This window comes from Camellia sinensis, chromosome 1 (assembly GCF_055761805.1).
Source record: "Camellia sinensis isolate YWXY chromosome 1, ASM5576180v1, whole genome shotgun sequence".
NCBI classification, from domain to species: Eukaryota; Viridiplantae; Streptophyta; class Magnoliopsida; order Ericales; family Theaceae; genus Camellia; species Camellia sinensis.
This window is the reverse complement of record NC_138961.1, coordinates 238,497,809-238,523,379: the sequence shown is the minus strand read 5'-3', so window position 1 is coordinate 238,523,379 and position 25,571 is coordinate 238,497,809. Positions and strand designations below refer to the sequence as shown.

At 34.1% G+C, this 25,571-nt stretch overlaps 2 protein-coding genes and 1 pseudogene across 3 annotated transcripts; 1 reads left to right on the top strand and 2 right to left on the bottom strand.

Annotated features, from left to right (window-relative positions):
• The first annotated feature begins 5,232 nt into the window (after positions 1–5,232).
• SMC3 (structural maintenance of chromosome 3) lies at positions 5,233–16,224 on the top strand. The gene is made up of 28 exons (XM_082899401.1): positions 5,233–5,699; positions 5,794–5,883; positions 6,163–6,264; positions 6,364–6,540; positions 6,627–6,757; positions 7,216–7,294; positions 7,374–7,531; positions 7,622–7,697; positions 7,916–8,044; positions 8,567–8,711; positions 9,116–9,246; positions 9,535–9,687; positions 9,784–9,973; positions 10,857–10,990; positions 11,726–11,884; positions 12,768–13,076; positions 13,164–13,340; positions 13,475–13,558; positions 13,638–13,847; positions 13,951–14,040; positions 14,133–14,254; positions 14,352–14,507; positions 14,601–14,708; positions 14,792–14,852; positions 15,266–15,400; positions 15,522–15,609; positions 15,708–15,780; positions 15,863–16,224. The coding sequence occupies exons 1-28, from the start codon at positions 5,544–5,546 to the stop codon at positions 15,981–15,983; spliced, it is 3,744 nt and encodes a 1,247-aa protein (XP_082755527.1). The 5' UTR covers positions 5,233–5,543; the 3' UTR covers positions 15,984–16,224.
• A 459-nt stretch (positions 16,225–16,683) lies between these two features.
• LOC114322243 (aquaporin NIP2-1) lies at positions 16,684–24,761 on the bottom strand (the record flags this gene model as incomplete). Its single annotated transcript, XM_082921170.1, has 5 exons — positions 16,684–17,080; positions 17,281–17,343; positions 17,597–17,790; positions 23,807–24,031; positions 24,657–24,761. Coding segments are annotated over 5 exons (843 nt in total), but the record flags the coding sequence as incomplete, so codon positions are not given.
• On the bottom strand, positions 20,490–21,441 carry LOC145804662 (uncharacterized; annotated as a pseudogene). Its single transcript, XR_014346879.1, has one exon. The product of XR_014346879.1 is annotated as an uncharacterized LOC145804662 (transcript).
• Positions 24,762–25,571: the final 810 nt, after the last annotated feature.

Genomic DNA, 25,571 nt, shown 5'->3' with positions numbered 1-25,571 from the left:
TGTTTGATTATAAGCCTTGAAAAGTAATGATTATGTTTTGAATTGAGTTTTGAGAAATGGGGTTAGAATTATAATTTGAAAGCTCAAAACAAATACCGCACTTAAATCAATGGGTGGAACTATAATTTGAGAGGCTTACCATAGCGATTGCAAATATGTTCCGGGGTCTCTTTTTCTAGTTGATTTTTCCTTTTTTGATATGACTTTCAAGTTACAAACTTTGAGGTTGCGTTTGGTAAAGTTTTGTAAATATGATTTGAGAATATGAGTTGTATTTTGAGTTTGTGAGTTGTGAAATTTTGATTTGAGTGTAAAAATTTTGTTTGGTTATGGTTTTTGAATAAAGTGTTGAATTAAGTTTTGAATTGAGTGTGAAATTGAGTTTTGATAGTTTGATTTTACACGTGAAGTAAGAAAATTTGTTTGGTTATGAGTTTTGGAAAGAGTTTTCAAAACTTAATTGAAATTGTTATAACTCATTACAAAACACACCACTTTCATAATATTAAAAATCTGATCAACACTCATAACCAAACTATTTTTAAAATTCAATTAAAAAAATTTATTATTAACAGAAAATAACATTAATCAAATTTTTAATTGAAAATAATACAAAGGAAATAATTTTTTTTCAAAATAAATATTCAAAAAATTTAAATCATAAATATTTAAATAATTTAAATAATCAAAAAAATTTAATAAGTAAAAAAATAAAATAAATATTCAAAAAATTTGATAAGTAAAAATTTAAATAATTTAAATATTCAAAAATTTAAATAATTTAAAATGTTAATATTTTCAATTTAAAAACAACTCTACACTTAAATCGTAACCAAACACATAAAACAAAACTCAATTAAGAAATTATTTTTAAAACTTATATGCAAACACATAACTCGAAACTCTATACTACTTTCACAACTCTGCACTCAAATTGGAACCAAATACATAACAAAAAAAATAAAAATATTTAAAAATATTTTTATAAAATAGAGTTTGAATTTATTTTTATAAAATATTTTAAAATTTTAAAAATTAAAATCGTAATATTTTGAAATTAAAATATTTAAAAATATTGAAAAGATTAAAAAATTAAAAAAATTGTAGCATGTTTAAATATTAAAATATTTAAAATCTTAACAAAATTAAAAAAAATTTACAATATTTAAAATATTAAAAAAATTAAAATATTGATTTGAATTGAGTTTTGAATTATGTGTTTGGTTATGAGTTTTGAAAAGTAATAATTACGTTTTTAATTGAGTTTTGAAAAATGGGTGTGCAATTATGATTTGAAAACTCAAAACAAACAACACACTCAAATCAATGAGTAAAACTATAATTAAGAGACTTATCAAACGGAGCCTAATTTTTTACCAACTTCTCAATACAACACCTTGTTACCCCAAACAGCCCTCCATCTGCTGCAAAAGACGCCCCTCCCTCTCTATCTCTGATCACCTACTGCCACTTTTCTTCCATCTTTATCTCACATACAAACAACTTGCCCTTTCCATCATCTGAATTTTGAAATGAAACTGGACTGAACATTCAATCAATGGGTCCAACTCATTGTAACTCATAATTCCATGGCATCCATGTATTGATGACTAGATATGTATAAATTTATTTGGAGTTATAATACAAAATTTACATTTTTTTTTCTTCTAATAATGCATATATAAATGATATGTATAACTATATCCAATATAACATTTAATATTAATTTATTTGATAAATTAAGTAGATGTACATTAAAATATGCACAAATGTTTAAAAAAGTGTACAATATTTACTAATTTTAACTAAAAAATTGTACAACAAAAATTCATATAAAATCTCAATTTGGTAACATGAGACCTGCAAATCCTACAAAAAATATATAAGATACATGTAAAAATTAGTTTGTTAACAATGTATATTGATTAAATTAAAATTTTACATTCTTATGATGCATACTATTTTAAGTATTAATCTCATTTTGTGAAGAATTACATAAAATTGCAAGTGAAAGAGATTACCTAGTAATGATGAGCCAGAGCGTGTGCCACTTGAGATAAAATTTAAAAACAAACTGAACATAAATTTTTCAAACATTCGATTATATATAAAAAAAATAACTAAAAATACTTACAGTCAAAAGGGAAGCAGAAAATAAGTACTAATAAAACATGACTGTAGAAGTTATTTGTTTTGACCATTACAAACTCATTAAGTAAACATATAAATAAAAAAAAATTACATAGTTGATTTTTTCAAGCATAGAAAAAGAAATTATATATTTGTTTAATCAGCCAAACCAACAATTTTTTCGAAAACATAGATTATAAACACATAAACACAAAAATAAGAACATTGATTTTTTTAAAACACACACAAATTAAGTAAACAAACAAACCAAATTTTAAAAAACTGAATTTATACACACAAAAAAAAAAGCTTAAAAAAGTTAGACAGGGAAAAATTCCAAATTTTTTAAGTCTAAGTCTAAGTCTAAATCTAAAAAATTGCATAATTTTTTGCTTCGCAATTTAAAAAAAAAAGAATATAAAAATATAGAAGCACAAATTTTTTTTAAAAAAAAAAGAAAAATCCAAAATACATAAAACATTGAATTTGAAACACACACACCGAAGTAAACAAATATACCAAAATTTTTTAAAAAACAAACAAAAGCTTAAAAAAGTGAAACCAAAAAATCCCCAATCCATTTAAGTCAAGTCTAAAGTCTAAATAATTGCACACATTTATACTTTGCAATTTTTTTAAAAAATAAGTTGAATATAGAAACACACAAAATAGAAAAGTATAAACCCATGACACTCTGCGCCTTCAAAGTCAAAAAGATTTTATTGAAAACATACAAAAAATAAATAAATAATTAAACACACCCGTACAAAATTAATCAACCAAACAAACCAATTCACTGTTTTTTTTTTTAAAAAAAAAAAAAACATACACACACACACAAAATTAAACAAACAAAAACTAATAAGCCAAACCAACCATTTTTTTGAAAACATAAATTATAAACACACAAAAACAAAAATAAGAACACTGATTTTTCTAAAAAACACACACACACACACACACAAATTAAGTAAACAAACAAACCAAATTTAAAAAATTTGAATTTACACACAAAAAAAAAAAGGTTAAAAAAGTTAAACAGGCAAAAATTTCAAACTTATTAAGTTTAAGTCTTAAGTCTAAAAAATTGCATACATTTTCTGCTTCGCAATTTTTTTAAAAAAATGAATATAAAAATACAGAAGCACACAAATTCTTTTTTAAAAAATACAAATCCAAAACACATAAAACATAAAATTTGAAACACACACACACCGAAGTAAACAAACAAAAGCTTAAAAAAGTGAAACAGAAAAAATCCCAATTTATTTAAGTCAAGTCTAGCCTAAATAATTGCACACATTTTATACTTTGCAATTTTTTTAAAAAAAGAGTTGAATATTTAAAAATATAGAAACACACAAAATAGAAAAGTATAAACCCTAACACTTTGCACCCTCATAGTCAAACAGATTTTATTGAAAACATACAAAAAAAAAAAAAAAAAAAAAAAATTAAAACACCCATACAAAATTAATCAACCAAACAAACCAATTAAGAACACTGATTTTTTTTTTAATAAAAAAAATACACATACAAAATTAAACAAACAAACCAACTTACTTTTAAAAAACTAAATTTATACACAAAAACAAACAAAAGTTTAACAAAGAGAATGAAAATTATAATGAATCGTATAATACAAAACACTTAGAGATAAAGAGATTTGTTATACACTTACAATAATTTTTATTTTTTATTTTTTTATGAACACTAATTATTTTTTATGCTGTGTTTCCCCCCCCCCCTAAAAAGAACCTGAACACTATTAAGGCCTCGTTTGACAAGTGTCCATTTTAGTCAAAAAGTTACTAAAAAAATCAAAAAACCAATAACCCATATCAAAAAGTAAAAGATTATTTTTTCTCTTTATTTTTTGCACATTTTTTTGTAAAAAGCTAAAAAGTCATCCCAAACATACTAATTTTTTTTACATCACATTTTAGTCAAAAAATTAAAAAGTTACTAAAAAAACATGTTCTCAAACGAGGACTAAGAGAACAAATATATAAATCAAATCAAATTTTACGAATACTAATTATTTTTTATAGTGTGTTTTTTTCTCAAAAAAAATTGATTTTAATTGAACTTTTTAATGAGTAAAATAAAAATTATAAGTAACAATATTATACTTGCATTTTAAGATGAGTAGTGCATATATGCTTTGGACAATCACTCTACCAACTTGTAATAGGCCCCTCTGATTGCAATGTACTTGATTAGTGTTTCTCCTCCTAATACAAAAAGAAAAAATGTTCTTTCAATTAGGTCAAGTTTGGGAAGACTAAAAAAGTGTACTTTTTGTCTTTTTGGACTAAAAAATTGAGGTTGAAAATATGGATGTTTGGGTTAACTTTTTGACTTTTTATTGAAAAATATGTAATAAAAAATTGTAAAAATTGATTTGTAGGGAAAAATTTGAATTGGGAGTTGTGCAGCCGTAATTGTTGACTTTTGGTGAATAGTGTTAACTTTTTAACTTTTTGAGTAACTTTTTGACTTTTTAACTTTTTTGGAAGTACCGACCTAAATCCCAAATGAAAACGAAAAAGTTTGAAAGAGAAAGAAAAAGTTTTTAGCAAACATAAAAATTGAATTGTAGAAAGAAGTCCACGATGGTGAAACCTTTGTGAAAAGTGGGAAGTTAGTCAATGTGGAAAGTTATGGACAGTTATGCTGTTGTTATATTTTGTGAGTTTGTAATTTATGATTTTATTCTTAATTATAAATTGATATAATTTTAAAAATAGTATAATTATTGAAGAAGTTAAGATTATTTTAAAAAAATTAATAAAAAAATTATGAGAGTATGGCCTCAGCACTCCATGCTGTTGGTTTTTAATAATAATATAGATGATCATCTGCCGATTGGCTTCTTGTGTTTTGAAACAAATGATTTCATAACTGGTCTCTTTTGGGGTTTGTCTTTTTGTAATGTTTTGTTGTTTTCTATTTTTAATTTTCTTGCAAGGTAAAAAAAATTATGGGCAAATAACAATTCAGTGTAAAAATAAATTAGCATTAGAGGTAAATTTTATAAATATTATTAATTTAAATTATAAATTTTTTCATATATTTGTAAATATTTTAACAAAAACCACTGAGTTGTAATTTTCTCAAAAATTAATAATAAAAAGGTAAAATTTTCTCAGAAGCCCTAACTTTTGTTTCAAAATCTAAGCCATTTTATTTTCCCGCCCTTTGTATCTCTCCTTCCATGTATAATTTCTAATTTATTGCTTGGGATGCGTCCTTCACAAGCTTAACAAAACACCAGACCAGACCGTCCGATCTTTCGGTGCGAGAGACCAAAGATTGGCAATCCGTGTTTTGAAAAGACGATCCTAACAAATTCGAGTCTCTGATTTCGTCAGTGAAAGTCCAATTTTTAGGTTAAACCAGGGGAAAAAAAAATGGGAGTCTCGATGGAAACGACGACCGATGATGAGTTCATGAACACCGATTCGGAGCCAAGATCCAGAACAACTCCGCGGCTATTCATCAGAGAAATGGTGCTCAGGAACTTCAAGTCTTACGCCGGTGAGCAACGCGTTGGCCCCTTTCACAAGGTTAGGGTTTCTCTCTCTCTCCCTCTCTCTCTCTCTCTCTCTCTCTCGGTTAGGGTTTCAATGGAATTTGATGTTTTGTATTGGGGATTGGCAGAGTTTTTCGGCAGTGGTTGGTCCAAATGGTAGCGGGAAGAGCAACGTGATTGATGCTATGTTATTCGTATTTGGAAAGCGAGCTAAGCAGGTAATTACTTTACATCACTTATTCCATTTCTTTGTGCAAATTATGGTTCTGTTTGGGTTCTGAGAAAAGGTGTTGGAAAAGGAAGGAAATCAAAAACGTCTTGAACCTGAGTTTGAAGAAAAAGGATAAAATAAAGAAATTGCAGAAACCATAAAAGCATTTGTTTAAGTATAAAGACTCGAAATCGTATTACTGAATGTTATGCAAAGATGTACACTAGATGCAACAATTTGTGCCATCATATAATTCCACCTGAAAAATATTTTAAAAATTGTGCAGATGCGCCTTAACAAAGTGTCGGAGCTTATCCACAATTCAACTAATCACCAGAATCTAGACAGTGCTGGTGTATCAGTTCACTTTCAGGAGATTATTGATTTGGTAACTAAATTTCCCCTTATTTAAGTCTACTATAATATGGTTTCTTGTGAATTCGTAATTTTGTGGTTCTTTAGAGCTAAATTCTTTCATGGGTTATAGGTTGATGGGACATATGAAGCTGTTGAAGGAAGTGACTTCACAATAACACGCGTTGCGTTTCGAGATAACTCTTCCAAGTACTACATTAATGACCGTTTGAGTAACTTTACGGAGGTTACCAAGAAGCTGAAAGGGAAGGGAGTGGACTTGGACAATAATCGTTTTTTGATACTTCAGGTTCAGAATCTGTTAGAAAGTGGTTATAGTTCAATCAACAAGTCTGTTGCTAATGTTTTCTAAATGCATTTGTTGGATGTTTTCAGGGTGAAGTTGAACAGATATCACTGATGAAGCCAAAGGCTCAAGGACCACACGATGAAGGTTTTCTTGAATATCTCGAGGACATAATTGGAACAAACAAATATGTTGAAAAAATTAATGAGTCAAGTAACGAGTGAGTTCTATGCCTCATTTTCAAAGAAAAGTTTTTGCTTTTACATCCATTTTATTCTCTGTCATGCGTCATGTATGTCCTTTTAGTCAGTACATACACAGTTCTTGTAGTCAAGTGTAATAAACTTTAAATTTGAAGTGAGCATGTAAATGGGTAGTTTACAAGGGAATTTTGGGTGCAGTGTCTTTAATTATTTAGTTTAAGTGGACAAGTTAAAAGTACACATAATTTTTTCTTCAACAATGAGACATTGTGTGGTACAAAATTGAGCTACCGGGATCTACCATGTTCATGTGATTACTTACGCAATTATACCTCTAAATGAATATCCCTTATTAGTTCTTACACATAATTTAGTTTCTGAATATGAGACCTCATCTAGACCCTCTAACCGCAAACGGATGCATGCTTTGTCTCTAACACTTGTGTATGTTCTTATGTTTTGTTTTTGTTCATAGGCTAGAAGCCCTTAATGAGAGAAGGTCTGGGGTGGTGCAAATGGTTAAATTAGCAGAGAAAGAAAGAGATGGCCTGGAGGTACTTTAGACTTACTGTACGGTTGTACATTTTCTTTATTTTACTTTAATCTATTTGTCATTTTATCTCATTTTGTCAGGATGTGAAAAATGAAGCAGAAGCCTTCATGTTGAAGGAGTTGTCTCTGTTGAAATGGCAAGAAAAAGCCGCAAAACTGGCATCTGAAAATACTAGTGCTCAAATGGTGGGAATGCAAGCAAATGTGTCCACCTTGGAAGAAAATCTAAAAATTGAAAGGTAGTTTTGGTCACAACATATATTGTATAGACATGATGACTTCAGATGCATAGTCTATATTGTTGTGAAATTTTTGGCATCTGGTTTCAGGGAGAAGATTAGAGAAAATAATAAGACATTGAAGGAGCTTGAGGCTTTGCACATGAAGTATATGAAAAAACAAGAGGTCTGCAATACATCTATCTACTGCTTTTATGTGAAAATTCTCATAAGGTTATCATTTACACGTACTATACAATTGCACTAACTTCTAAGAGGAAAATTTATTTAACTAATCTTTCTAGTATGACTCAAAATGTCCATATCACATGGAGTGGTGATTTTATTGCCTTATTATTTGTCAAAGTTGGAACAACTTACATGAATTTTGTTTGCAAAACCTAGGAACTTGATAGTGGACTCAGACATTGTAAGGAGGAGTTCAAAGAGTTTGAAAGGCAGGATGTGAAATACAGAGAAGATCTAAAGCATATGAAACAAAGGATTAAGAAACTTGACGATAAAATTGGGAAGGTATGGGTACAAATTAGTGTGTATAGTTTCAGTTTTTTGAATTCATTTTTTTGAAAATTGAGTTTTTTTGTTTTTCGTTTTTTTTGTTTTTAGTAAATATTTTTAAAATTTTAAGTATTTTTTAAAACTTTTTTAGATGTACCTTACTTAGATGTATCTAAAAAGTAAAATATTTGTGAAAAAATATTTCAAAAATTAATAAATACACAAAAATATAAAAAACATACTAAATTTTCATTTTTTTTTGTATTTTTGTATTTTTGGTATTTTGTATTTTTTTAAAGATTTTTTTTCATAAAAATTATACTTTTTAAGTGTATTTATGTTAGGTGTGTCTAAAAATTAAAAAAATTGCTTAAAATATAAAAAAAATTCAGTGAAAATAGAGAAATACAGAAAATAAGAAAGTAAAATTTTTTGAAAAGTGTTTTTAAAAAACCCAAACCAAGCAGAGTGAATGCTTTTTACTCGAATTGAACAAATGCTAATGCATGCATTCCCCTTTTTTGGATTTTACTGTAGGATTCATCAAAGATTGATGAAATCACAAAGGACTCTGCAGATTCAACAAATCTGATTCCACAACTGGAGGAAGATATTCCTAAACTGCAAAAACTTTTGTTGGAAGAGGAGAAAGTCTTGGAGGAAATTAAAGAGAACTCTAAAGGTGCTGTCCTGTTTTACAAATATTATGCAAACAAGTTTTGTGTTTACCTTCCCGGCATTACTTAGGAAATCATATATTCAGATTGCTTACATGTGATTTACTCTCAAATTTTTACACCATGTTTTCTCATAATTTCTTTTGGGGGATTCCGAATTATTTTAATGTCATTCCTTGAATATAAGGTTGGACTTTTAATGCCTAGCACGATGGGATTGGGGTTTTCATTACATTGTTTTTTTGTAATTAAGTGTGGTAAAAGCTTGAGTTGCCAAGCATGGGAAAGTGGATTTGAGTTTGAGAATAATCACGTCATATCCTCCTTGAATCTGTTTTCTTGAGCTTGGTTGTGGTTGTGTGCAAATAATTATTTATTGTTACTCACTTTCCAATTGGTTGACAAACAGTTGAAACTGAGATGTTCCGTGGAGAGCTTGCAAAGGTTCGTGCAGAACTAGAACCTTGGGATAAACAATTAATTGAGCACAAGGGAAAACTTGAAGTTGCATGTACTGAAAGCAAACTTTTGAATGACAAGGTGAGGTTAGAAATCTAAATGGAATTTTTCACTTTAGAAGGTTCAGTTCAGAACTACAAGCACTGTTGTTAGTTTTTCCTCCTTTATTACAAAGGTTCCATGTCTTTTGCTTACTTTGGAATGAAAGTTATTTCGTCAAGGCTCTTCCTCTTGCTCTGCAAATCTAAATGGAGTTGTTCATTCTAATATTTGCGTTTACTGTTTTCAACTTAGTGGTAACTGGTTTTTTTATTTCAAAATGAGATGACAATACAATACTTGTCTGAATGAGATTGTTGACTGTTTCAGCATGAAGGTGGTCGTGCTGCTTATGAGGATGCTCAAAAGCAGATGCATGACATACAGAGGAAAATTGAAACAAAGACTTCAAGCATCAGAAACATTCAGAGTGAACTAGAGAAAAAAAAGCTTGAGGCATTGGAAGCTCGTAAAGTGGAACAGGTGTGTCTTTTGATATTAAATTTTGAATTTTCATATAGAACGAACAATTGAATTTTCTTTTTATTGGAATGATGAGAACAATCGAGTCCGTTGCAGGATTGTCTCAGAGAACAAGAAGCATTAATTCCTCTTGAACAAACTGCGAGGCAAAAGGTCTCAGAGCTTTTGTCTCTCATGGAATCTGAAAGGAGTCAGGGATCTGTATTGAAAGCAATATTGCAAGCCAAAGATACAAATGAGATACGGGGTATTTATGGTCGAATGGGTGACCTAGGTGCCATTGATGGTGAGAGTTCCCTGTAATGGGGCTATTAATTCATATTTGATTGTCTTTCCATGTGATACTAAGGCCTCGTTTGGGAACTCTCCATTTTAACCAAAAACTCAAAAAGTTACTAAATTAGGCAAAAAGCCAACAACTCATACCAAAAAGTCAAAGATTCTTTTTTCTCTCTACTTTTTGCACATCTTTTCATAAAAAGCTAAAAAGTCATCCCAAACATACTAGTTTTTTTTAGCTCATATTTTAGCCAAATTGCCAAAAAGTTACTAAATTAGTCTGTTTCCAAACGAGGCCTAAATATATAACGTCATGGCTCTCTCAAATGCATGTCAAACGTAACTCAATATGTCGATCTTAGAATCTTTGCACTTTTGTTTAAAATTATCATTTTTTGTTTTGCTTAAAATAAAACTTTTGAAAAAAAGAGATGATATCCACTGGATTTTTTTCATATTATAAAAAAAAGGTATAAATAAAGTGGGCAGAGACAGACAATCAATTGCTGAACCAAAATGAGTCCTAGCATCTCTTGTATCTTGGGTTCCCTTAATAGTTGCTGATATTTTTTTGAGGGAATGAGTCTGATTATGAAGTCAGTCTTCATTCTTATGTCATCACGTGGTCCTCAAAAGGCCTTAATATATAAAAACAAACCATTGCAATTCTTGTTTCTTTTTTCGATGTTGTGTGTTTGTCATGTTAATGAAATGAGGCAGTTATCTTATCTTTGCTTATAAATCTATCTTTGCTTATAAATCTATTTATTTCCTAGAAGGTATATTGATTTTTTAACCAGTATATCTTTTGATGACTATTTTCCCATAACAATCCTCTTCACCATGACTCGTTTTAGTCACTTTTTTGTTTGACTGGGTTCTTGTTGCAGCAAAATATGATGTGGCCATATCAACAGCATGTCCTGGACTTGATTATATTGTTGTGGAAACAACTAGTGCAGCTCAAGCATGTGTGGAGTTACTCCGTAGGAAAAACCTTGGTGTTGCTACTTTCATGATTTTGGTATATACCTCATATTGAACTGTGATTCTCAGACCCTGCTCTATATTCTGTGTTAATATCATTTTTGACCAGTTAAATCAATGCTTCAAAACCTCACTGAATTGGTTAAATTGTGATTTGGATGATGCATCAGTTAAGTGGATCTTGGTAAAATCAACTTAAGCTAGTTGGCGTTTGCAAATAGAGCTGTCAAACAGTAATACCTCTTCTTTTTGCCGACTCTGTTGTTAGAGTATATTGTCTCCTTTTGTTTTGTTACTTATTTTTAAGTGGAACTTTGAGCTATTACCTTTTATTATTCCAATACTGCCTTGAAGAAACTTTAAGGTTTCAAACGAAAGGATTTATTTGGATTGAGACACTTTGATTGTTGAAGATAAGATTATATTGTTAAAGGTATTAGAATGAATATATGGGGACACTTTTCTTTCGTGCTACAAGCATGTAACTATTTTTTATTGTTTTTGTTCTTTTCTATTTATTTACTCTCCCAGACATTGCTATAAGGGGGAGCCCTGTGCACTTGGTATGACATTTAAAAAAATTTGCAACTAAAGCCTCACAGCTATCATATTTATTTAAAATAGTCTCCAAAGCAATCATACGCGGTTTAGAAAGTTGAAAAGCTAAACATTATTAACATTTTGTTGGGTATTCAGAATTAGAAATTGTTTGTACAGAGGCTGTTTCTGCATTCCCCAATATTAACTGAACTTTTGTTAATTTCTCTTGCAGGAGAAACAAGTTGATCATTTGCCTAGAATGAAGGAGAAAGTAAGCACCCCAGAGGGAGTTCCTCGGCTTTTTGATTTGATTAAAGTTCAAGATGAGAGAATGAAACTTGCTTTCTTTGCAGCAGTGGGGAACACTGTCGTAGCTGAAAATATTGATCAGGTAGATTTGGCGTACACACATTTTACTTTGTTTGTTCTTTCATGAAGCAGAATGCACAGTGAGAAAACTGCAATGTCATGTCATAAGCTTGTAGTTCATTTCTTGAAGAACACATTTCCTATAAATGGTTGAATACGTGGTTTTGTCAAGGAGGATCTCAATTGATTGTCTTAATTTTAATAATTGAAAGACACTGAGCAGTAAAAGTAATCACCCTGTGAAACCAAAATCTCTGTATTCTTAAGATCTCTAGTTTGCAGTACATACTTCATCAAAGTTATAACTTAGCAAAAGTAAAAAGCTAAATTGACACCACACACCCCAAAAAAAAAAAAAAACAATAGAAGAGAAGAAAAACGAAAATCACTTTCTTTACTGCAAAATTTTGAGTAAATCATGTCATTATATGGGAAGTTTTGCAACAATTTCTTGTGCCATGAGATTGCATAGGTTTGCTTTATTTATTTTGTCTAGGATCAATCTTTTTTAGCAATGGGAAGCACTGTGATTGCTTAACGTCAACTCAGTTATGACACTAGATTTTATGGGATTGAAAGTAACCACTAACTTCAAGCACAAGTTAAAATCTGGAGTTTATTTGGTTTATTATGCAATTTCAAATGAAATCATATTTAGATATACCTGTCTGGTGTAACTTCTTGTAAGCTGAAAATTAAAAATCCGAAAGAAGAAACTAAAATCACCCCCTCCATCAGCTTCCAGTTGTTCTTTCTGCTTATATAAGTTATTTTTACCTTATAAGTTGTAAGTAGATGTTGCATCAAATACTTTGGCATAGACTCTCAACATAAAAATTTATAAGTAGCTCTCTATCAGCTGTACCAAACAGTGAAGTTAAATTAATTTATTTCTGAATTTGTAGGCAACACGTATTGCATATGGTGGAAACAAAGAGTTTCGGCGTGTAGTAACACTTGATGGTGCTTTATTTGAAAAATCTGGAACTATGAGTGGTGGGGGAAGTAAGCCACGTGGTGGTAAAATGGGTACAGCTATCCGAGCCACCAGTGTTTCTGCAGAAGCTGTTGCAAATGCTGAGAATGAGCTTTCTGCAATGGTTGGAAAACTGAGCAACATACGTCAAAAAATAGCTGATGCAGTGAGGCAGTACCAGGCCTTGGAAAAGACCATTTCACATTTGGAGATGGAATTAGCCAAAAGCCAGAAAGAGGTAACAACTCAAATATGCAATTTCTCCTTTCCCTTTTGATTTACACGTCTTGAGTTTTTATTTACTTATATTTTTACTATGAAACAGATTGACAGTTTGAATACGCAACATGTTTATCTTGAAAAACAACTGGATTCTCTGAAGGCCGCATCAGAGCCAAGGAAAGATGAGCTTGATAGGCTAGAGGAACTCAGGAAAATTATATCTGCAGAAGAGAAGGAGATTGACAGGCTTACACAGGGTTCAAAACAGCTGAAGGAGAAGGTGGGCAAGGGTATTATTTTCCATTGTTGGAACCTGGTCATTTTGGTTCAGCACAGTAAATGCTTATTTGCCTCCATTCTTATTGCTTCTCTCTCTCTCTCTCTCTCTATATATATATATATATTAAATGAAAGGCTTTGGAGCTTCAGAGTAGAATAGAGAATGCAGGTGGTGAAAGATTGAAAACCCAGAAGTTGAAGGTCAGCAAGATCCAGACTGTAAGTGTATGCATGACTTTAAGATATGCCGTATCCAATAAATATATACTTGAATAAATTCATGTCCCTTGCTTGACAGGATATTGACAAGAGCAGCACAGGTATCAATCGCCACAAAGTTCAGATAGAAACAGGTCAAAAGATGTTAAAGAAATTAACGAAGGGAATTCAGGAATCAAAGAAGGAGAAAGAACAACTTATCGCAGAGAAAGAGAAGTTGCTTGCCACTTTCAAAGAAATAGAACAGAAGGCGTTTACTGTTCAAGAGAATTATAAGAAAACCCAGGAGGTTATTTATTTACTCATTTAACTTTTTGCATCTGTTAATGTAGATTAACAGTTGCTGTTGTAACTGGTGCATGCTTTTTGCTTTTTCTTTTTCCTTTGTCTAGCTTATTGATCAACATAAAGATGTGCTGGATAAAGCAAAATCTGACTACGAAGAACTGAAAAAAGCTGTGGACGAATTGCGGGCATCTGAGGTTTCTGCCAATAAATACACCCTCTTTTTGTGGCTTCTTTCTGGTACATCTATGTTGTGAGAGGTGTGATTAATTTATTAGGGATAACACAGGTTGATGCTGACTACAAGTTACAAGATATGAAGAAGGCCTATAAAGAGTTGGACATGAAAGGGAAAGGATACAAGAAAAGGCTCGATGATTTGCATATGGCTTCCTTGAAGCATATGGAACAGTATGCCTCAATCTGTAGGCTGTATTCTACAATTAGCAGGCATTGTGATTTTCAAGCATGCTTAACCCCACTTTATCTTTATTTTTGTCGAATGCAGAATTCAGAAAGATTTAGTGGACCAAGAAAAGCTTCAAGCAACACTGACAGATGAAGCTCTTTCTGGGGCTTGTGACTTAAAGAGGGCCCTTGAAATGGTGGCACTGCTTGAAGCACAACTGAAAGAGATGAACCCAAATCTCGATTCAATCTCAGAGTATGCATTTTTCTCTGTTGATTTATATAATATTCAACTGAAATTATAATTTTATTTTTGCAATTTTCTGTGCTCTGTACTTATGACTACTAGATACCGAAGAAAAGTTTCCTTGTACAATGAACGTGTAGAGGATCTCAACTTGATAACCCAACAGCGCGATGATATAAAGAAACAATATGATGACTGGAGAAAGAAAAGGCAAGTTTATCATGTATTTTTGCCAGTAATTTTCATACAGTTACTCTTCCAATATTTGTTACCTAGTTGGTTATTGTTTTCAGGTTGGATGAGTTCATGGCAGGATTTAACACAATCTCTCTAAAGCTGAAGGAAATGTATCAGGTTCTCTCTCTCTCTCTCTCTCTCTCTAAACTGCTGGTTTCATTTGGTTTTGAATTCCTCCCTTCGTGCTTGTCCTCTGGGGTTTTGTTGGATGCCTTATTTGAATGTGTATCTGGATTTTTGGCATTGTTGAAAACTTAGGCTGGTGGTATTGACTATGTTATTTGTAGTTGGTGCTATTGTCATTTATACGAATCTTTAACTTTGCTCTTCCCTTGATGGTGTTCTTCTGGTTCTTTTGAAAATCTTCACATTACTTTGTCCAAATGCAACAGGATGCTGATTTAAATTTTTTTTTGGGTGGATGTTGGGCTAAGAGTTTTCGTGTATATATTCCACAGAAATGCTACTTCTCTTGATCTTGTATACATTCATTTGGAATATGGTTATAGCCATTTATGTTCTTGCTACAGATGATTACTCTTGGAGGTGATGCAGAACTTGAGTTAGTGGACTCATTGGATCCTTTCTCTGAAGGTGTTGTTTTCAGTGTTAGGCCACCTAAAAAGAGCTGGAAGAATATTTCAAACTTATCGGGTGGTGAAAAGGTATTCTCTGAAAAGCATCAATGGCTCCAAATTAGTTAATTTTTTTAAATGAACGTTGTTAGTTATGTTGCCCATCTGTCAAATTCCATGAAATTTATTACGTGTTGGCTTTTTCTTTCAGACACTCAGCTCATTAGCTCTTGTTTTTGCTCTCCACCACTACAAACCTACCCCACTTTATGTTATGGATGAGATTGATGCTGCTCTGGGTATGTTCATCTATTGTAGATTCTTCTGGATTGCTTTTGCTTTGATTCCTTCTGACTCTATTTTCCTCCGTCTTGTATTGGGTTCACACACGTGGCAGATTTTAAGAATGTTTCTATTGTGGGACATTATGTGAAAGATCGTACAAAGGATGCACAATTTATAATCATCAGGTGCATTGGATGAAATCTTGGTTTATTATTAAATTTCTCTTGTTAGTGTTCTCATGCTGTGTTTTAATTTATGTTACTGCAGCCTTAGGAACAACATGTTTGAGTTGGCAGATCGACTTGTTGGAATCTACAAAACTGATAACTGCACTAAGAGCATTACCATTAACCCAGGCAGTTTTGTGGTTTGTGGAAAAGCTGCGTAAGGAGGGGCATTCACAAACTATTCTGATTTGCATGAAACTTCAGTGCCATGCTATGGTTCTGTTTTCTCTAGGCATTAAAGTCTCATCAATGCCTGGAGCTTGTGAATAAGAATTGCCTATATATTGACCAACATTGTGATATGTATTCCATGTTGTATTTGAATCCTTTTTGGCTAATTATTCTCTGTAAGGATATGATGAATATAATTAACAAAAAATTTAATGCTTGCAAATGTATTAATCTCATTGTTCAACGAGATTAATTTGTTGCATCTGTCTTTTCTTTACTGAGCAGTTATACAGCCAGTCTTTTCTTCACTGAGCAGTTACAGTGATGTTGATTCATTGTGCTTGAGAGCAAATTGGCTGCATACATTGTGTTTCACAATTTATGAATGAACAAGCAATTTATATTGGTTCAAAATTGTCATTATTCATTTTAAGCAAGATTATTACAGAATGGTTTGCAGTTGATTGTAGGGCCTTTTGAACTGCTGTTTTCTTTGTTGGTTCTAATATTATGCCAATTCTGTAAATACTATAACAAGAACTTGTCCTGTTTTTGGTTTTAGTTGTTACTGAAGTTGAATATATAATTGTCCCATCCATTCTCATGTTTTTAATTTTCAAATATTCACAGGTTTTGCTCTTTCTATTTTGAATGTTGGAAAGTAATCAGGCACAACTGTTTTCATCAGCAATTCTGAGACTCTGATTCATCACATCTAAAGTTTTACCAGAATGCTGCTTTACTGCACGTCAATTTACAAAACATAATCTCAAAGTGGAGGGCCTTCACACTCTGCTCTGAGAAATTCACCTAGATTTGTTATACCCATTTCTACAGAACGTTGAGAGGATCATTGGCTGTAACCTGCTCATTATCGCTCCTCATTCGGCGAAGTTTAAACGAAAATGAAGCTGGTAAAATTGCGTGAACTGGTTTGTTTGTCACTCGGATCAGATTGTATGACCATGCCCCCAGCATTGTTCCACAAACCGGCCCAAGCACATACACCCAAACCCCTTTGTAATAGCCGCTAGCTATTGCAGGACCTATGGTCCTTGCCAGATTCATTGACCCACCTGATACCGGTCTGAAAATGTCACCAAGCAACTAGTAAGTTTCACATAGGTTCTTATATATATAAAATATGTGTGTGTATTCCAAGTTCCTGGGCACTAGTAAATGGTTGTGCATATCTTGCTAATTGGCTTCGATCATTTGAGTGTAGTGTGTTTTGTGAGAGAACATTTTGTGTGTGCACGCGCTCGTGTAGTTTAGCTTTCTACTTACCCAGCCAAGATGGAAGTTATGCATACTGCAGAACCAACTGCTATACCTGCTAGCTCTCCTATCCACATGAAAGAGTAAAGTAAAAAGAATATTATAAATGAGAAAATTGTGTTCAACAAATAATCAATATGTTGTTGACTTTCCCAAACAAAATGCAGTGTTGGCAACACCACATTCATCCTGTATGGAGCCCATACTCTACTAGGAAGAACGCAGTGCTGGTAGTAGTGCATTCTGTGTACTTTTTTATGTTTTGTGTGCGTTTTTTATTCTTTTTGTGTTTGAATGATTACTGTAGGTTATAATGATTCTTACTGCTTTGGTATCTGTTGTGACAACTGAAGCGATGAACATCATAGAAAAAGTTACTACCAACTCCATGATCAGAGCCTGAATATGTGTTCCAGAAGGCGATGTTGTGCCTAGATGTTTGATTGGGTGCAACAGTACACGCAGTGTAAATGCAGCTGAAATGGCTCCTGTTAGTTGAGCTGCAGCATAAAATGGAACCTGCAATAAAGCATTCAGGTAAGCTTTTAATTTACTGAAATGAACTCTTGGTGAATTAATTCTGGTAAGCATTTAAGTTTTCGATGAATTAATTTCTTCACAATTGGGATCCAGAGTCAAAACTTTAGCACCGTAACTGTTTCGTCTAAGTTTTTATTATGTAGGAGAAAGAACTTTAATTTAATAACTAGACAATGCATGCAAGCAATTTTAATTTAATAGCCATCTTTGTAATTTCTTTATTTTAATGTGAAATCATTTAGTTATGTATGAGATTTTTATTTGTATTGTATCACTCTTGCTATTAATGTAGGATAACATGATGCTGTGCATGAGTTAAATGTTGTGTTTTGTTTTTGTTTATTTATTTATTTATTTTTGTTTATGTGGTCTTGCCATAGCACTTTATTAAGTGTTTCTGTTAAAATTGATGTATAAAGAGAAATAGAGAATTGTATTATTGATTGATGTATATTGATATTACAAATGGTGAGTAGCTCATTATATAGGAGAGGGTGAGTGTAGTAGGTGAGGAGTAGGTGAGGAGTAGGTGGTGGTAGGTGATAGTAAATTGGTGGTAGGTGATGGTAAATTGGTAGGTGATGGTAAATTGGTAGGTGTAGTAGGTGAGGAGTAGGTGAGGAGTAGGTGGTGGTAGGTGATGATAAATTTTAACAGCCCCCCGCAAACTCAAGGAGGATAGAAAGTAACCAACTTGAGTTTGGAGAGAGTAACAAAACAAGAAAATACATAAAAATAAAAGAGGATAGGAGACACTGTATGGTCGTGTCAGACCGTTGGTGAAGACACTGGATGGTGGTGTCATAACGTTGTAGAGGACACTGGATGGTTGTGTCAGACCGATGTAGAAGACAGTTTATGGGGTCATGTCGGACCGTTGTAGCAGACAATGTTGTGATAGTTGTTGTGACAGTTTACGGAGTCTTGCTGGACCCTTGTAGAAACTAACCGAAATCAATGTCGGGACAGTTTACAGAGTCTTGTCGGACCCATGAAGGAGCTAACCAGAATCAATGTCGGGACAGTTTACAGAGTCTTGTCGGACCCTTGAAGGACCTAACCGGAATCAATGTCGGGACAGTTTACAGAGTCTTGTCGGACCCGTGAAGGAGCTAACCGGAATCGATGTCGGGATAGTTTACAGAGTCTTGTCGGACCCTTGAAGGAGCTAACCGGAATCAATGTCGGGACAGTTTACAGAGTCTTGTCGGACCCTTAAAAAATACACTGTATGATGGTGTATATAGGCTGCCCAAATATATATATATATGGATATATATAGTGAGCCCTCAAAAGTCGCGCCCTCAAAAGGCGCGCCCACTTCATCAAAAGGCGTGCCTGACAGAAAGCGTTGAGCCATCAAAAGGTGAGCCGGAGACGCGGCAAGGCACGTGAGCGACAGAGTGGCGTGTCGGCCTCGGCTATTTAACCAAGGTTGAGGCGGAGGCTGTGCAAACCAGTCTGAAACCGCCGAAAAATCCTTTGAAAAAAAAACTCTTCCGTTTCTGAGAAAGAGATTCCGGAACACTCTGTTGCCATTCTGTAACCAACCTTTCTCTGAAACACTCAGCAACATGGCCTCTTCTTCCCGTCCAGCTACCCAGAACATGACCTCCTCGTCCCGTGGTCTGCTCACGCTCTTTCCAGAACTGAACGAGTCGACAAGAGAAATAACTGGTGCGGTGGCCAGTGAACCTCAACCAAACACCTCTGGTTTTGCTCCGTTGAACTTTCCGATGCGGTCGGGGGAGCAAAAAATGGCGGTGCAAACTGATATTGAGGCCAATCAGTATACTCTGAAGTCGTGTGTGGAAACCATGACTGCGGTCACAAACTTGTCGCACCGGCTGCAGAGCAGGACAAATGAGGTGCAACAGTTAAACTCCCAGCTGGCTCTGCTCCAACGCATGTATAAGGATGCGCGAGCAGAGATAAGTGTGCTAAAGACATAAAACAAGGAGCTGAAGCGGAAGGCCACCGTGATGTTCCGATTTGGAGGGACACCATATGCTGCAGTGGAGGAGTATGGGGGAGTGAACATGCTCGGTGGACAAGGAAACACGGAGGCTGCACCGTCAAGGACTGCCCAGGATGGAGGCAAAAAGAAGAGACCGGCGGCAGAGTAGTGGAAGTGAGGTCGGTGGGTGGCCGTCGGCAGAAAAGAAACAAATCTGTTGTTGTTGTGATGGTGATCTTGTGTGGTTTTTTTTTTTTTTTTTTTTTTTGGGTGTGGTGTAAAATGTGGATCGGGGTGAACCCCTGAGATGAATAAAATATGGGTTGTTGTGCAAAGTGGTAAATGGTTTTGGGTGTTTTTTTTTTTTTTGTGTGGAATATAAAAAATAATAATAAGAAAATGGAAAAAAGGGTGATGCTCACTAACGAGTGGTATAATAATGAAATATTGATGGAAAAAGAAAGATAGAAAAAACAAAAAATAAAATAAAATAAAATAAAAATAAAAGTAGGGATAGAAAAATATATTATAATAAAAAATATATATATATATATCTTTAAAATAAAAGAAAAGTGTGAAATAAAAAGAAAGAGTGGTGTTTGGTCAGACATGGGGTGATCAAAGAGAATAAAAAAGAGAGGGTTTGAAAGTGGAAAATAAAGAAAAGAAAGAAAAGGGGATCATGTGGGTTGATTTTGCTAGCATGTTGTAATATTATAATGGCCATACATGTGCTGCAAGTGGTTTGGTGATAAGTAGTCTGTCTGGCTTGTTTGGTGGAGAGTGGTTTAAAAAAAAAAAAAAAAAGTATGGGTATGTGCAAAAGGTGGTGGATAAGGGGTTGGAAAGTGGTCACCCTGGTGGATGTCCTTGAGTAGAGAGAGAGTAGAAAGAAGAACACATCTTTGGTGTGGGTCAGATCATTGAACTGAACAGAAGCCTCAATCCCTCTGTTAATACCACTCATCAGGCCTTTATCCGGATCACAAATGAACAAGCAGGAAGGTTCGATATATCTGCAGAAACCGCACAAGGAATTCCCAAGTTCGATAGCGCTTCCCGTATAAGCCCACATGGGAAGTAAAGATACATGCCTGTTGCTTGTGCTGCCTTACTTTCAGCCATAGTAGATGGATCTTGAACTGAACCAGAGTTTTGAGAGGACGGTTCAATTGACATGTGTGAAAGCCAGTTGAATTGATTGTCTTGTAGCACAAAGGTACCTCTATGATTGGTCTTTAAATTGTCTATCTGCTTCTTGAAGAGCTCAGTCCAGAAATCCTTGCAGATGAACTTGATTGCCTCTAGATGATCACTGAACCGTGGCCGGTCCATCGTATACCTTTCAGAGAGCTGGTGGCCGACGTGATAGCCAATAGCTTCGATCCTTCGAGCAGCGAGCTCTGGCTTGTTGGCGTACAAGTGATTGCAGTAAGAAGAGACTATCTCTGTCATCAGACTCTCTACACAGCTCACTGAAGCAGAGCTTGTAGCACATGAAGCTTGTGTGTTGGCAGTGGTTGACTCATGGTGACCCATGGTGACTTGTCAAGATTGATTGCGGTTGGAGATGATGGACCAGAAGGTAATGGAGTTGATGGAGGTTTCAATAAGCATGGTTGGGGTCCGGCGGGCGGTGAAGGCAAGGTTGCCGCCCGCCGGAAGGTGAAGATCACCAAGAGCTAACCTCGCTCTGATACCATGTTAAAATTGATGTATAAAGAGAAATAGAGAATTGTATTATTGATTGATGTATATTGATATTACAAATGGTGAGTAGCTCATTATATAGGAGAGGGTGAGTGTAGTAGGTGAGGAGTAGGTGAGGAGTAGGTGGTGGTAGGTGATGATAAATTTTAACAGTTTCATGCAATTATTGTGGTTGGTTCAATTTTGTGGACTGAGTAAGTATGATCCAAAAGTGTCCGATCTTCTTTTAGGGGTGGGCTCCATTTGAACCAAATGCATGGTATGTCATGTGTGGATGTTTCTATCACCAGGTGTGCATGCATTGTCCTAAGTGATATATAAAACGCAAAACAATAATGCTACAGCCAGCTATCGTTTTTTTCTATGTATCATTCTTATCTATTGGCTACATGTTTGAAGTGAATAAGAAACATAATAAAAAAATGCAGTGACTATAGTATTACACTAATAAAATTTTTGACACCACTCTCTACATTTCCTTTTATCTGCAGGAGAGTAATATCTCTAACGAACCTGTTATTGGAGTGGTCATTGTTATAATATAGCAACTTACCCAAAAAGAGTGCTCTAATGGTGCTCACAAATGGCATTTATATTTGATTTTTTGTGAAGAAAATAGAAGAAATAACTAATGCAATTGGAACAATACCAACCAACCAAACTAAATCAAGTTTGAAGTCCCATCCAATGGGTCGGTCACATAAATCTTTTTTCTTCACATAACTCTATCAAAGGTCATTTGGTTAGTCACATTAAGGAGATTGATATTTCTATTTACTACAGTAGATCACGTTAATCTAGGTCTGCTCTTTTTCCAAACATTTTTCTCTACCGTCATTGTATCATATTTCTTTACTACTATTTCTGTTGGTTTTCGTTATATATGACCAAACCATCTCAATCTATTCTCTTTCAACTTGTTTTCTATCGGTGCTACTCTTATCCATTCACGAATATACTCATTACTAACTTTGTCTTTTCTAGTCTTGCCACACATTCACCTTAACATTCTCATCTCAGCAACACTCATCTTATCTACACATTGTTTCTTAGTTGTCTAACATTTCGTTTTATATAACATTGCTGGTCTAATAGCCGTTCTGTAGAACTTTCTTTTTAATATAGTGGCTACTCGTTTATTGCATAGTATCCGAGACGCACAAATGTTCACTCTTAGATAGTTCTTGGTTCTCAATCTTCACTTCTCTTTTGTTTCCATTGTTATTATTTCTAAAGTTACACTCTATGTACTCTATCTTAGTTTTACTTATATTAAATCTTTTAGATTCAAGTGCTTCTCTCAAACTCTTTAACTTAGTGTTAATTCCTGTTCTGGTCTCATCCACTAATACGATATCATCTGCAAAAAAGATACACTATGGCATATTATCTTGAATATTTCTTGTCAACTTATCCATAACTAAAGCAAAAGATAAAGACTTAAGGTTGATCTTTGGTGTAACTCTACAGTAATTGAAAATTTATTTGTCTCTGTAACCGGCGATCAAATAGTGGTCATTGTACCTTCATACATGTCCTTAATCACATCAATGTAGTTTTTTGTCACTACTTTCTTTTCTAACACTCACCAGATTATATTCCGAGACATATTCTATAATATGTTTTCTTAAGATTGATAAAATCTATATGAATGTCACTTTTCTTCTCTGTATACTTTTCTATTACTCTCTTCAAAAGATAGATCGCTTTCATTGTTGATTTATCGGGTTTGAATCCAAATTGATTTTTTGACACCTCTGTTATATCTCACAATTGTCGTTCCATCACTTTCTCTTACACATTCATTATATAACACACTAACTTGATTTCTCTATAACTGTTGCAATTCTAGACAGTTCTTTTATTCTTATAGATTGACATTAAAATACTCTTCCTCCACTCTGACATTTTCTTAGTCAACAAAATCTTACTAAGTAACCTGGTTAACCAAGTAACCCCTTTCTTACACAAACATTTCCATACTTCAATAGGGATATCATCGGGTCTTAAAAGTCTTATTTAATTTGATCTTCTTAAGTGCCATCTTCACTTCAAAGTTTCTAATCTTTAGGTTTGGCTAATCATTTTGGCAACTCACCATTGGACTTTTGACACATTCATCCTTAACGTGGTATGAGCCACTTCCATGATGAATATGGTGCTTCAACTGGCAGTGCACAAGGCATGGGATTCTTTATTCTTTAATCTTTGTTTCCATGTTTTAATATATATTAATCATTAAATTATGTCTTGGGATTTTCACATAAATAAATAATTGGGAATAAATTTACAGAAGATACTGCACAAGGTATTAAGAACTGTGTGTACCTGTTTCCAGGGGAAGCGTCTGACAGCGGCGAAAGCTAGAGTGACGACAGGGTTCATGTGTGCGCCAGAGATGTGGCCAACTGCATATATCATAACAGTCACTATGAGACCACCTGCAATAGATGCTCCAAGTTTTGAGACTCTGTGTTCATCACTTGCACTTAGTGCAGCAGACCCACAAGTTACAGACACTAACAGGTAAGTTGCTATTATCTCTGCAACCAGCTGCCAATTGTTGCCCAAGAAAAAAAAAAAAAAGAAGGTTATTTATATTCGTATGCGATGCATTTTATATCACTGTATTACACTCCAAATTCTTATTTCTAGTGAAAGAGACATTGGGCACATGCATGTGTGTTTTTTTTATGAGACTGCCACAAATTTTACAGAAAAGTAAAAGCAACTTTTGAGGATTTTCTCGGGAAAAAATGTTCACACAAATTTCAGAAGTACACAACATTTTTTGCAGGAAAAAAATAAAAACCGTTCCATGCTATGTAGAAGATGCTGCTGCCTTTATTATGGTTTGTCTGTGCAAACATAAGCTAAAGCAAAAGAAATTAACGAAGAATATTATGTTAATTAATTGTTAATATACATACATATACACGTTTTAGGCTGCATGCAATTGTGGAACGATGTTAATGTATATGCATGATATGTAGGGTATTGTCACTTGACAATCATCGTAGAAACTACTATACGAGCCCCTGCCTATTGGGTAGCTAGAGATGAGGAGCCTAGATAGGCAAAGTGGTGCTTGAATCATAGTCGTAATCAAGCTCTTGAGATTAATAATGGTAGTGTGGTGTGTCAAGTGTGAAGGATAAATGGATGGGATGTAGTGTACCTTTCTGAGAAACCCTGGTGGATAATGTTCTCCAAATAGTCTCCATACATGACATAGGTCTGTCTTTGAGGATTTTGGGTTTTCCACATGGATTGACTCATTTGTTGTTAAAATTGATGTATTATTGATTGATATATTAATTGATATATATTACAAATGGTAAGTGGCTCATTATATAGGAGAGGGTGAGTGTAGTAGGTGAGGAGTAGGTGGTGGTAGGTGATGGTAAATTGGTGGTAGGTGATGGTGGTAGTGGATGGTAGTGGAGGTGGTGGGTGGTAGTGGAGATGGTAGGTGGAGTTGGTGGTGGGGTAATTTACACAATTTACAATTTACATTAACAACCCCCCTCAAACTCAAGGAGGATAGGTACTAGCCAACTTGAGTTTGGAGAGAGTAACAAAACAGAAAAATAAGCTGACAAATAAAATAAATGGGATAGGAGACACTGTATGGTCGTGTCGGACCGTTGTAGCAGACAGTTTACGGGGTCATGTCGGACTGTTATAGCAGACACTGTGTGGTCGTGTCAGACCGATGTAGAAGACAGTTTATGGGGTCATGTCGGACCGGTGTAGCAGACAGTTTACGGGGTCATGTCGGACCGTTGTAGAAGGACAGTTTACGGGGTCATGTCGGACAGATGTAGCAGCTGACCGGAATCAATGTCAGGACAGTTTATGGGGTCATGTCGGACCGATGTAGAAACTGACCGGAATCAATGTCGGGACAGTTTATGGGGTCATGTCGGACCGATGTAGAAGCTGACCGAAATCAATGTCGGGACAGTTTACGGGGTCATGTCGGACCGATGTAGAAGGACAGTTTACGAGGTCATGTCGGACCGATGTAGAAGACAGTTTATGGGGTCATGTCGGACCGATGTAGAAGACAGTTTATGGGGTCATGTCGGAC

What these genes read in the sequence shown, in the direction of transcription:
- SMC3 (XM_082899401.1), top strand. Translation starts at nt 5,544, where the DNA reads ATGGGAGTCTCGATGGAAACGACGACCGATGATGAGTTCATGAACACC. An exon ending in TTGGAAAGCGAGCTAAGCAG is followed by an intron (nt 5,884 to 6,162) that starts GTAATTACTTTA and finishes AAAATTGTGCAG; the next exon opens with ATGCGCCTTAACAAAGTGTC. An exon ending in TTGACGATAAAATTGGGAAG is followed by an intron (nt 8,045 to 8,566) that starts GTATGGGTACAA and finishes ATTTTACTGTAG; the next exon opens with GATTCATCAAAGATTGATGA.